Here is a 13,278-nt window from a genome sequence, read left to right on the forward strand (position 1 = left end):
CTGCAGTACCCTGCCAATACCCTGCCAATGCTCTGCAATACAATGACAATACTCTGCAATACCCTGCCAATACTGTGCAATACTCTGCAGTACCCTGCCAATACTCTGCAGTACCCTGCCAATGCTCTGCAATACCCTGCCAATACTCTGCAATACTCTGCCAATACTCTGTAGTACCCTGCCAATACTCTGCAATACCCTGCAGTTCTCTGCCAATACTCTGCAGTACCCTGCCAATACTCTGCAATACCCTGCCAATACTCTGCAATTCTCTGCCAATACTCTGCAATACCCTGCCAATACTCTGCAGTACCCTGCCAATACCCTGTCAATACTCTGCAATACCCTGCCAATACTCTGCAATACCCTGACAATACTCTGCAGTACCCTGCCAATACTCTGCAATACCCTGCCAATACTCTGCAATACCATGCAATACCCTGCAGTACCCTGCCAATACCCTGCCAATGCTCTGCAATACAAGGACAATATTCTGCATTACCCTGCCAACAGTGATGTAAGTAACGGAGTTAAAGTAAACAGCGTTACTTAACGCCGTTACTTTAGAGGGTAATGAGTAATCTAACTGATTACTCTTCCCCTTGTGGTAACGTTGTTCCCATTACTTGGGCAGCGTTACCGCAATTACGCAATTACATCGGAGCAGTAGATGTAATTGCCATAACGCCGCAATTACATGTATCGCCACTAGGGGCGCAACGGATCGCCAAGCGTGGCGATCCGGAGCGCTCCTCGGCCTTAGGAAAGGCCGCAGCTTCGGCCTAGCTCCGAAGCGGTGGCCATCTTGGTGCACCCGTCGGCCGTTTACAATTAGTGATGGCCGAACGGTTCGCCCGGCGGTCGTTTCGCGGCGAATTTCCGACTTTCGCCGTCCGCGGGTTCGAACGCCTTTTTCCGTCGTTCGCCCCGGCGGACTTACGTGTTTAATGTATACAAGAACTTTAACCTTTCGTGACACGTTTATCATGTGTTACAGGACAACCAATTGAGACATGACAGCTCATGGACACTTGGACATTCCCCCTAACCTATAAATACACCCGATCCGGTGGCCATTTTACATTCTTTCTTCTGTCACTGTAGGGAAAGGATCCTGTGTGGAGTAGGGACAGAGAAAACGCTAGCTATTTGGTACACAAAAGTTCTTTTCAGGACTGGTATAGGTGTTAGGTCAGCAGCCTGAGTTTCTTTTGTCAGTTTAGATAAAGGGACAGAGCGCTGTATGCTGCTATTTTAGGGACAGCTCAGCCAGATTAGTCTTTCTTCATCATCATCATCATCATCATCATTAGCTGTTACTATCAGGTCCACAAAAGAGCTGTTCCAGCTAATCGTTCCAGCCTACTCTTTTTTGCCAATTTGTATAGGGACAGGCAGGAAGCAGTGTGTCAGGCAGTGAGGATAATTTTAAAGACTTGCTGTTACTATTAGTTCCACAAAGGTTCTTTTCAGGACTGGTATCAGTGGTACGGTAATAGGCTTGTACACGTATAATATTCTTTCTTCCAAATATAGAAAGAATATTATACTTGACTGCTGCCCTTCTGCTGCAGTCTGCTAATCATTCACAACTCACTTGTTCCACAAAGCTCTTTATCAGGACTGGTAACTTGGTCTGTCTAGGGTGCTACGGTACATAGGCTTGGGTGCGGTACAGTCTGCTGTTCTGTAAGGACCGCTATCGGTCCACAATACATAGGGTTGCCGTGCACTACTGCTGACCGCTGCCCTATACTGCAGCAGTCCTTCAGCGGTATAGGGACTGACGCACAGTCTGCTAAACACTAATACACAACCTGCTTGGTCCACAAAAGTTCTTATAAGGACTGGTAACTTGGTATAGGGTGCTACGGTACATAGGCCTGAGTGCGTTACAGTCTGCTGTTCTGTAAGGACCGCTATCGGTCCACAATACATAGGGTTGACGTGCACTACTGCTGACCGCTGCCCTATACTGCAGCAGTCCTTCAGCGGTATAGGGACTGACGCACAGTCTGCTAAACACTAACACACAACCTGCTTGGTCCACAAAAGTTCTTATAAGGACTGGTAACTTGGTATAGGGTGCTACGGTACATAGGCCTGAGTGCAGTACAGTCTGCTGTTCTGTAAGGACTGCTATCGGTCCACAATACATAGGGTTGCCGTGCACTACTGCTGACCGCTGCCCTATACTGCAGCAGTCCTTCAGCGGTATAGGGACTGACGCACAGTCTGCTAAACACTAACACACAACCTGCTTGGTCCACAAAAGTTCTTATAAGGACTGGTAACTTGGTATAGGGTGCTACGGTACATAGGCCTGAGTGCAGTACAGTCTGCTGTTCTGTAAGGACTGCTATCGGTCCACAATACATAGGGTTGACGTGCACTACTGCTGACCGCTGCCCTATACTGCAGCAGTCCTTCAGCGGTATAGGGACTGACGCACAGTCTGCTAAACACTAATACACAACCTGCTTGGTCCACAAAAGTTCTTATAAGGACTGGTAACTTGGTATAGGGTGCTACGGTACATAGGCCTGAGTGCGTTACAGTCTGCTGTTCTGTAAGGACCGCTATCGGTCCACAATACATAGGGTTGACGTGCACTACTGCTGACCGCTGCCCTATACTGCAGCAGTCCTTCAGCGGTATAGGGACTGACGCACAGTCTGCTAAACACTAACACACAACCTGCTTGGTCCACAAAAGTTCTTATAAGGACTGGTAACTTGGTATAGGGTGCTACGGTACATAGGCCTGAGTGCAGTACAGTCTGCTGTTCTGTAAGGACTGCTATCGGTCCACAATACATAGGGTTGCCGTGCACTACTGCTGACCGCTGCCCTATACTGCAGCAGTCCTTCAGCGGTATAGGGACTGACGCACAGTCTGCTAAACACTAACACACAACCTGCTTGGTCCACAAAAGTTCTTATAAGGACTGGTAACTTGGTATAGGGTGCTACGGTACATAGGCCTGAGTGCAGTACAGTCTGCTGTTCTGTAAGGACTGCTATCGGTCCACAATACATAGGGTTGCCGTGCACTACTGCTGACCGCTGCCCTATACTGCAGCAGTCCTTCAGCGGTATAGGGACTGACGCACAGTCTGCTAAACACTAATACACAACCTGCTTGGTCCACAAAAGTTCTTATAAGGACTGGTAACTTGGTATAGGGTGCTACGGTACATAGGCCTGAGTGCAGTACAGTCTGCTGTTCTGTAAGGACCGCTATCGGTCCACAATACATAGGGTTGCCGTGCACTACTGCTGACCGCTGCCCTATACTGCAGCAGTCCTTCATTGGTATAGGGACTGACGTACAGTCTGCTAATCACTAACACACAACCTGCTTGGTCCACAAAAGTTCTTATAAGGACTGGTAACTTGGTATAGGGTGCTACGGTACATAGGCCTGAGTGCGTTACAGTCTGCTGTTCTGTAAGGACCGCTATCGGTCCACAATACATAGGGTTGCCGTGCACTACTGCTGACCGCTGCCCTATACTGCAGCAGTCCTTCAGCGGTATAGGGACTGACGCACAGTCTGCTAAACACTAACACACAACCTGCTTGGTCCACAAAAGTTCTTATAAGGACTGGTAACTTGGTATAGGGTGCTACGGTACATAGGCCTGAGTGCAGTACAGTCTGCTGTTCTGTAAGGACTGCTATCGGTCCACAATACATAGGGTTGCCGTGCACTACTGCTGACCGCTGCCCTATACTGCAGCAGTCCTTCAGCGGTATAGGGACTGACGCACAGTCTGCTAAACACTAATACACAACCTGCTTGGTCCACAAAAGTTCTTATAAGGACTGGTAACTTGGTATAGGGTGCTACGGTACATAGGCCTGAGTGCGTTACAGTCTGCTGTTCTGTAAGGACCGCTATCGGTCCACAATACATAGGGTTGACGTGCACTACTGCTGACCGCTGCCCTATACTGCAGCAGTCCTTCAGCGGTATAGGGACTGACGCACAGTCTGCTAAACACTAACACACAACCTGCTTGGTCCACAAAAGTTCTTATAAGGACTGGTAACTTGGTATAGGGTGCTACGGTACATAGGCCTGAGTGCAGTACAGTCTGCTGTTCTGTAAGGACTGCTATCGGTCCACAATACATAGGGTTGCCGTGCACTACTGCTGACCGCTGCCCTATACTGCAGCAGTCCTTCAGCGGTATAGGGACTGACGCACAGTCTGCTAAACACTAATACACAACCTGCTTGGTCCACAAAAGTTCTTATAAGGACTGGTAACTTGGTATAGGGTGCTACGGTACATAGGCCTGAGTGCAGTACAGTCTGCTGTTCTGTAAGGACCGCTATCGGTCCACAATACATAGGGTTGCCGTGCACTACTGCTGACCGCTGCCCTATACTGCAGCAGTCCTTCATTGGTATAGGGACTGACGTACAGTCTGCTAATCACTAACACACAACCTGCTTGGTCCACAAAAGTTCTTATAAGGACTGGTAACTTGGTATAGGGTGCTACGGTACATAGGCCTGAGTGCGTTACAGTCTGCTGTTCTGTAAGGACCGCTATCGGTCCACAATACATAGGGTTGCCGTGCACTACTGCTGACCGCTGCCCTATACTGCAGCAGTCCTTCAGCGGTATAGGGACTGACGCACAGTCTGCTAAACACTAACACACAACCTGCTTGGTCCACAAAAGTTCTTATAAGGACTGGTAACTTGGTATAGGGTGCTACGGTACATAGGCCTGAGTGCAGTACAGTCTGCTGTTCTGTAAGGACTGCTATCGGTCCACAATACATAGGGTTGCCGTGCACTACTGCTGACCGCTGCCCTATACTGCAGCAGTCCTTCAGCGGTATAGGGACTGACGCACAGTCTGCTAAACACTAATACACAACCTGCTTGGTCCACAAAAGTTCTTATAAGGACTGGTAACTTGGTATAGGGTGCTACGGTACATAGGCCTGAGTGCAGTACAGTCTGCTGTTCTGTAAGGACCGCTATCGGTCCACAATACATAGGGTTGCCGTGCACTACTGCTGACCGCTGCCCTATACTGCAGCAGTCCTTCATTGGTATAGGGACTGACGTACAGTCTGCTAATCACTAACACACAACCTGCTTGGTCCACAAAAGTTCTTATAAGGACTGGTAACTTGGTATAGGGTGCTACGGTACATAGGCCTGAGTGCAGTACAGTCTGCTGTTCTGTAAGGACTGCTATCGGTCCACAATACATAGGGTTGCCGTGCACTACTGCTGACCGCTGCCCTATACTGCAGCAGTCCTTCATTGGTATAGGGACTGACGTACAGTCTGCTAATCACTAACACACAACCTGCTTGGTCCACAAAAGTTCTTATAAGGACTGGTAACTTGGTATAGGGTGCTACGGTACATAGGCCTGAGTGCAGTACAGTCTGCTGTTCTGTAAGGACTGCTATCGGTCCACAATACATAGGGTTGCCGTGCACTACTGCTGACCGCTGCCCTATACTGCAGCAGTCCTTCAGCGGTATAGGGACTGACGCACAGTCTGCTAAACACTAATACACAACCTGCTTGGTCCACAAAAGTTCTTATAAGGACTGGTAACTTGGTATAGGGTGCTACGGTACATAGGCCTGAGTGCAGTACAGTCTGCTGTTCTGTAAGGACCGCTATCGGTCCACAATACATAGGGTTGACGTGCACTACTGCTGACCGCTGCCCTATACTGCAGCAGTCCTTCAGCGGTATAGGGACTAAGAGTTTTGTCACAGGGTGATTTAAAAAATGACAGGCAGAGGAAGAGGCAGGCCCTTCCGCAGGGGTGGTAGGGGTAGGGCAGGAGCAACAGCCTTGAGCCAAAGTGGGAAGTTGCAGAAGGTGCGTTCAATTACTTTAAAGGACGCACCAGACTTGGTTGAGTGGCTCACTCAGCCTTATTCTTCTGCACCCTCCTCATCCTCTCGATCTGCACCCTCTTCTTCACTCTCTGCTATGTGCACCCCCAAAGACACTACCACCAACAACACCACCACCACCACATACCTTCCGCTTGAGTGCAAATGGGGGCCTTCATGCTCCAGTGTTTTAATAGGGACCCCCGTATAAAAAGCATGAGGGTCAAGGACCAGTACTGGGTGGCAACGTACTTAGATCCCCGGTACAAACACAAAATGGCGGAAATGTTACCGCCGTCGCAGAGGGCTGTCAGAATGCAGCACTTCCAGGCCTTGCTTCGAGAAATGCTGCATTCTGCTTTTGCGTGCGCTGGCAGAGGAGCAATTCCCACTCCCAGAGAAGGATTTGCGGGTACCAATCCAACAGCGCCTGCAAGAAGAGGCCGGTTTGAAGATGTGTTGGTGACTTCGGATATGAGGTCATTCTTTCAGCCGACCCATCGACAGGTGTCATCCGGATCCAGCATCAGGGAACGCCTAGACCGTCAGGTGTCCGACTACATTGGGTTAACGGCCGATGTGGACGCTCTGAGGAGTGATGAACCCCTAGACTACTGGGTGGGCAGGCTTGACCTCTGGCCAGAGCTTGCCCAATTTGCAATCGAACTGTTGGCTTGCCCCTCATCCAGTGTCCTGTCCGAAAGGACGTTCAGCGCAGCAGGGGGGATTGTGACCGATAAGCGTACTCGCCTAGCTCACGACAGTGTTAACTACCTCACATTTCTAAAAATGAATGAGGCATGGATCTCGGAGGAATTCAACACATGTGATCAGTAGACCATGTATATGTCTATAAACAATTTTTGGAATCAAGCACACAGACCTTCTTAATTCATTTGGCTCACTTCCCTGACCCAAAAAAGCACACCGTACTATATGCCCCTACCCTCCTCTTTGAAGAGGTTGAGCGGTGTCATATTTCTACTGGGGCTGCTTATTATGAGGGGTTCCCACCATCCCTGTGCTGTGCTGACTTCCTCCTGGGTGTTCTTATTATGAGGGGCTCCCACCATCCCTGTGCTGTGCTGACTTCCTCCTGGGGGTTCTTATTATGAGGGGATCACACCATCCCTGTGCTGTGCTGACTTCCTCCTGGGGCTGCTTACGGTGCTGCTGTCAGCGCTGTATGTCACGGAGCTGCTGTCAGCGCTGTATGTCACGGAGCTGCTGTCAGCGCTGTATGTCACGGAGCTGCTGTCAGCGCTGTATGTCACGGAGCTGCTGTCAGCGCTGTATGTCACGGAGCTGCTGTCAGCGCTGTATGTCACGGAGCTGCTGTCAGCGCTGTATGTCACGGAGCTGCTGTCAGCGCTGTATGTCACGGAGCTGCTGTCAGCGCTGTATGTCACGGAGCTGCTGTCAGCGCTGTATGTCACGGTGCTGCTGTCAGCGCTGTATGTCACGGAGCTGCTGTCAGCGCTGTATGTCACGGAGCTGCTGTCAGTGCTGTATGTCACGGAGCTGCTGTCAGCGCTGTATGTCACGGAGCTGCTGTCAGCGCTGTATGTCACGGAGCTGCTGTCAGCGCTGTATGTCACGGTGCTGCTGTCAGCGCTGTATGTCACGGAGCTGCTGTCAGCGCTGTATGTCACGGAGCTGCTGTCAGTGCTGTATGTCACGGAGCTGCTGTCAGCGCTGTATGTCACGGAGCTGCTGTCAGCGCTGTATGTCACGGAGCTGCTGTCAGCGCTGTATGTCACGGTGCTGCTGTCAGCGCTGTATGTCACGGAGCTGCTGTCAGCGCTGTATGTCACGGAGCTGCTGTCAGCGCTGTATGTCACGGAGCTGCTGTCAGCGCTGTATGTCACGGAGCTGCTGTCAGCGCTGTATGTCACGGAGCTGCTGTCAGCGCTGTATGTCACGGTGCTGATGTCAGTGCTCTGTATTACGGTGCTGCTGTCAGTGCTCTGTATCTCCTGCACCCTCTTGTTTGCCTACCCTGGTCCCTGACCTTCCCTCTCCTCCATTGCCTTCATTAGCTCCATAGTCCTGAATTGTCAGAACAATTTCCCAAATAAAAAAAAAATGCTTGTAGTTATCGATCCCAAATTCACCTCATACATGTATTATGCTATTGTCCAGGTGGTGGGACTACGTGCTACCCCCTAATAATTACCCCGTGGCCGCAAATTCGACCTAAAGGTTTGCGAAATTCGCCTCCCATTGAAGTCAATGGAGCCCGCGGCGAACGGTCGTTTTCGCGAACGTTTGTGTCCGTTCGCGTTTCGCGTTCGCGAAACGTCCCGTCGGAAGTTCGTCCATCACTATTTACAATGTGATTGCTCCGTCAAATGATGGAGTGATCACTTGTAAACAAACCAGGGTCATGATGACGCCGGTTCCTCTCTCCCCTCTGTGTACAGACCTGTATAGTGGAGGGGAGAAATCGGATGGCAGCAGCGCTGTGGGCTGGATCTGTAGTGCCCACAGCGCTGCCCTGTGACAATTGCAGTCACCCAGCCACCCCTCCATACCCTGCCAATACTTTGCAATTCCCTGCCAATACTCTGCAGTACCCTGCCAATACTCTGCAATACCCTGCCAATATTCTGCAACACAATGACAATACTCTGCAATACCCTGCCAATATTGTGCAATACTCTGCAATACCCTGTCAATACCCTGACAATGCTCTGCAATACCCTTCCAATGCTCTGCAATACCCTGCCAATACTCTGCAGTACCCTGCCAATACTCTGCAATACCCTGCCAATACTCTGCAGTACCCTGCCAATACCCTGCCAATACATTGCAATTCCCTGCTAATACTCTGCAATTTCATGCCAATACTCTGCAATACCCTGCCAATACTCTGCAATTCCCTGCCAATACTCTGCAATACCCTGCCAATACTCTGCAATTCCCTGCCAATACTCTGCAATTCCCTGCCAATACTCTGCAATTCCCTGCCAATACTCTGCAATAGCCTGCCAATACTCTGCAGTACCCTGCCAAAACCCTGCCAATACTCTGCAATACCCTGCCAATACCCTGCCAATACTCTGCAATTCCCTGCCAATATTCTGCAGTACCCTGCCAATACTCTGCAGTATCCTGCCAATACCCTGCCAATACTCTGCAATACCATGCAATACTCTGCAGTACCCTGCCAATGCTCTGCAATACAATGACAATACTCTGCAATACCCTGCCAATACTGTGCAATAATCTGCAGTACCCTGCCAATGCTCTGCAGTACCCTGCCAATGCTCTGCAATACCCTGCCAATACTCTGCAGTACCCTGCCAATACTCTGTAGTACCCTGCCAATACTCTGCAATACCCTGCCAATACTCTGCAGTTCTCTGACAATACTCTGCAGTACCCTGCCAATACTCTACAATACCATGCAATACCCTGCAGTACCCTGCCAATACCCTGCCAATGCTCTGCAATACAAGGACAATACTCTGCAATACCACCCTGCCAACAGTGATGTAAGTAACGGAGTTAAAATAAACAGCGTTACTTAACACTGTTACTTTAGAGGGTAATGAGTAATCTAACTGATTACTCTTCCCCTTGTGGTAACGTTGTTCCCATTACTTGGGCAGCGTTACCGCAATTACATCTACCCCCACGGAGCAGTAGATGTAATTGCTGTAACGCCGCAATTACATCTATCGCCACTAGGGGTGCAACAGATCGCCAAGGGCGGGGATCGGAAGCGCTCCTCTGCCTTAGGAAAGGCCGCGGCTTCGGTCTAGCTCCGAAGCGGTGGCCATCTTGGTGCACCCGTCGGCCGTTTACAATGTGATTGCTCCGTCAAATGACGGAGCGATCACTTGTAAACAAACCGGGGTCATGATGACGCCGGTTCCTCTCTCCCCTCTGTGTACAGACCTGTATAGTGGAGGGGAGAAATCTGATGGTAGCAGCGCTGTGGGCTGGATCTGTAGTGCCCACAGCGCTGCCCTGTGACAATTGCAGTCACACAGCCACCCCTCCATACCCTGCCTAAAAAACAAATCCATATATTTTTGCATTTGTTAATTTCCTGCAGGATCCTGGAAAGCATTGCACCAGTAATCAGTAGATCAAGGGTGCAGTGTGGTCTCCTGCAGACATGTCCTCTGGCTTTCAGCCTGTATGTACCTCTGTATTGTACAAGGTTTCTGTTTGAAAGCCGGAGGACATGGCAGTGGACTATGAAAGCACTCTTTAGCTCTCACTGTAGCCCATTGAAACTACAAGTCAATCTACCACGGTCACAGACGGTACTTGTAGTTTATTAATCCACAAAAGTATGTGAATAAATCATGTGATGGTGTGGGTGAAGCCCCACACAGCTGCGCTGTTTTATAAAAAGTGACAGTGGGTACAGGGAGAGGAATCCCCTCCTGCTGTCACAGGGAGGGAGGGATTGGAGGGAACATGGGTCCAACATGTAACATATTCCAAAGGTGAACTTAACCTTTAAGTATAATAATACATTTAAAAAAAACCTATGCAGCATGTGGTACCACAGTATGAAAAATCTGTTTTTCAAACGAAATTTCGATTTTACCAAAACAAACATAATATATGTGACTAGTGTCAGGTATTACATAGTTATGAATGCCTATGCAACTCTTTTTTCCATGTTAAGGATCATAAATGTCTTAGACCACAACCTAAAAAAAATTAACCAGATTCTATTATTCCTCATTTCATTGCAGTATTCTTGGAATGCATATTTTTGGATGTAAATTCAGCCTAAGAACAGATTCTGGAGACACTGTACCTGATCGGAAAAACTTTGATTCTTTACTGTGGGCAATTGTAACAGTCTTCCAGGTTTGTTCTCTTTCTTTGTAATCTGTTATGTGTTCATCTTTATGTTTCAATGTGCCTCTTTTAAAGCGGGGTTCCACCCTAAAGTAGAACTTCAGCTGATCGGAACCCTCCCCCCCTCTGGTGTCACAATTGGCACCTTACAGGGGAGAGGGGGGTGGAGATACCTGTCAAAGACAGGTATTTACACCCACTTCCGGGCATAGACTCCCATGGGAGTCTATGTCATTTCCTGTCCTGCTGCGCTGTCTGCTGGGACACACACGGGTCCCAGTGACAGCGCGGACAATTCCTATTGCGCTGCGTGACTCGCGCATGCGCAGTAGGGAACCGGGAAGTGAAGCCGATTCGCTTCACTTCCTGATTTCCTCACCTAGAATGGTGACGGCAGCAGCCGAGAGCCGATCGATCGGCCTCGGCTGCCGGCATCGCTGGAACCCGGGACAGGTGAATGTCCATTTATTAAAAGTCAGCAGCTGTAGTATTTATAGCTGCTGGCTTTTAATTTTTTTTTTTTTAGGTGGAATCCCTCTTTAAGTCTCATGCTTATTCATGAACTCTAAAAATATTGTTAGTATAATTCAACATACTACTGGAAGGAACTGTAGGGAGATGTACTAAAACTGGAGCACTCAGAATCTGGGGCGGCTGTGCATGGTAGCCAATCAGCTTCTAACTTCAGCTTGTTCAATTAAGCTTTGGCAACAAAAAAAAACTGGAAGCCTTTTGGTTTCTAGGCAGAGCTGCACTAGATTTTGCTCTCTTCAACTCAAGGCTGGATTCACACCTATGCATTTTTAGTGCTTTTTGCATTTTGGTTATTTGCACTACAGAAGGTGTTCCATAGGAAACCATGGTTAATGGACTGTAGGGCCAATCTGCAAAATGCAAAAAGCACAAAAAATGCATAGGTGTGAATCCAGCCTTAGTGCACCCCCCCCCCCCCCCCTCCCACCCCTTGTGAACATAAATGGGAATGGGGAGTGAAACATAAAGTTTCCCATAAACAGCAAAGGGCATTTGGATACGGGTATAATCTGACCTCCAAGGTAACTTTCTTGTGGAAGGTCTTTATATAGAGATTTTTTTTTACATAGTTGGTAAGGCTGAATAAAGACATCAGTCCATCCAGTTCAACCTGTGTGGGTATGTGTGTATGCATTTATGTCTCCAACCCTTTCCATATTTCTATATAATGGTTACTCTAAGGCTACTTTCACATTGAGGCACTGGCCGTAAAGCAGCGCTATATTTAGCAACGCTTTACCATCGTTTTAGCAGCCCTTTTTTCCACAGCTAGCAGGGAAGTTTTAACCCCCGCTAGCGGCAGATAAAGGGTTAAAACTGTCCGCAAAGCGAGGGGTTTGGAGCGCTGCCCATTGTTTTCAATGGGAAGGGGCGCTTTAGGAGCAGTAAATACACCGCTCCTACAGCACTTCAAAGATGCGGCTTGCAGGACATTTTTCAGCGTCCTGCAAGCGCACTGCTCCAGTGTGAAAGCCCTCGGGCTTTCACACTGGAGAGACAGCAGCGGCTGTTTGAGGGCGCTTTGCAGGCGCTATTTTTAGCACTCTAGCGCCTGCAAAGCGCCTCACACTTTGCAGGCGCTAGAGTGCTAAAAATAGCGCCTGCAAAGCGCCCTCAAAAAGCCGCTGCTGTCTCTCCAGTGTGAAAGCCCGAGGGCTTTCAAACTGGAGCAGTGCGCTTGCAGGATGCTGAAAAATGACCTGCAAGCCACAGGTGCCTACCTGAAAGTTTTTTTTTACATTGTCCACACTTCCTACTGACACCACCAATTGTGGAAGGGAGTTTCACATCCTTACCATTCTAACATTCTCATTCCCATTCTCAGCGGGGATGTGCTGTCCCTCTCTCCATGGGGTCCCGGCTCTTGATTGAAAAGATTGATAGCAGCGCAGCCATTGGCTCCCGCTGCTGTCAATCAAATCCAATGACATGGGTGCTGGGGGCAGGGCTGAGTCTGACATTCATTTCTGTGGACGCAAATGCTGGACCCAAACATCCTCTTCTGGGACCCCAGAAGAGGATGTTCGGGGGCCACTCTGTGCAAAACGAGCTGCACAGTGGAGGTAAGTATATGTGTGTTATTCAATGACATTGGATATGTGTGTTATTCAATGACATTGGATAAGGTTAAACCACTTCTTATCCAATGTCATTGAATGACCATTTGTCCTCTTGAGAAACCTGAGGCTGAACAGTTTTTCCCCTATTCTACAATCACCATGTAAATATTTATATACTGTGATCATATTTTCTCTGCAATCATTAATGTGAGCTAAGTTCAGCCTTATGTGTCAAAGTGAAAAAAATCCCAGTTTTTCAATCTTTATTTTTCAGAATCCAGGACTGTCACATGACAATTCTAATTCCTTGTGAGAGTAAAATCAGCCAGTGGGTGTGGTTGCTGAAAGCCAGTGACATCACTTTGAGGGAAGGACACTGTTCCTGTGTAGCCAGTGGGCGTATACAGGCTGGGAGGAGCTGATCTTAGGTTCCTGCCCAGTGTTCTCTCATTGTACATCCTAATTCATGAGAAA

The 13,278-nt window shown here is 48.8% G+C and overlaps 1 protein-coding gene across 1 annotated transcript in view; it reads left to right on the forward strand.

Annotated features, from left to right (window-relative positions):
• LOC143998093 (voltage-dependent T-type calcium channel subunit alpha-1I-like) overlaps positions 1 to 13,278 on the forward strand; it is a 1,330,488-nt gene that overhangs the window by 1,084,587 nt on the left and 232,623 nt on the right. The window contains exon 11 of the mRNA XM_077493843.1: positions 10,603 to 10,720. Coding sequence (XP_077349969.1) covers positions 10,603 to 10,720 — 118 coding nt within the window. The remainder of the gene's footprint in view (positions 1 to 10,602; positions 10,721 to 13,278) is intronic.

This window comes from Lithobates pipiens, unplaced genomic scaffold (assembly GCF_037356315.1).
Source record: "Lithobates pipiens isolate NorthernLeopardFrog02 unplaced genomic scaffold, aLitPip1_a1.2 Scaffold_19, whole genome shotgun sequence".
NCBI lineage: Eukaryota > Metazoa > Chordata > Amphibia > Anura > Ranidae > Lithobates > Lithobates pipiens.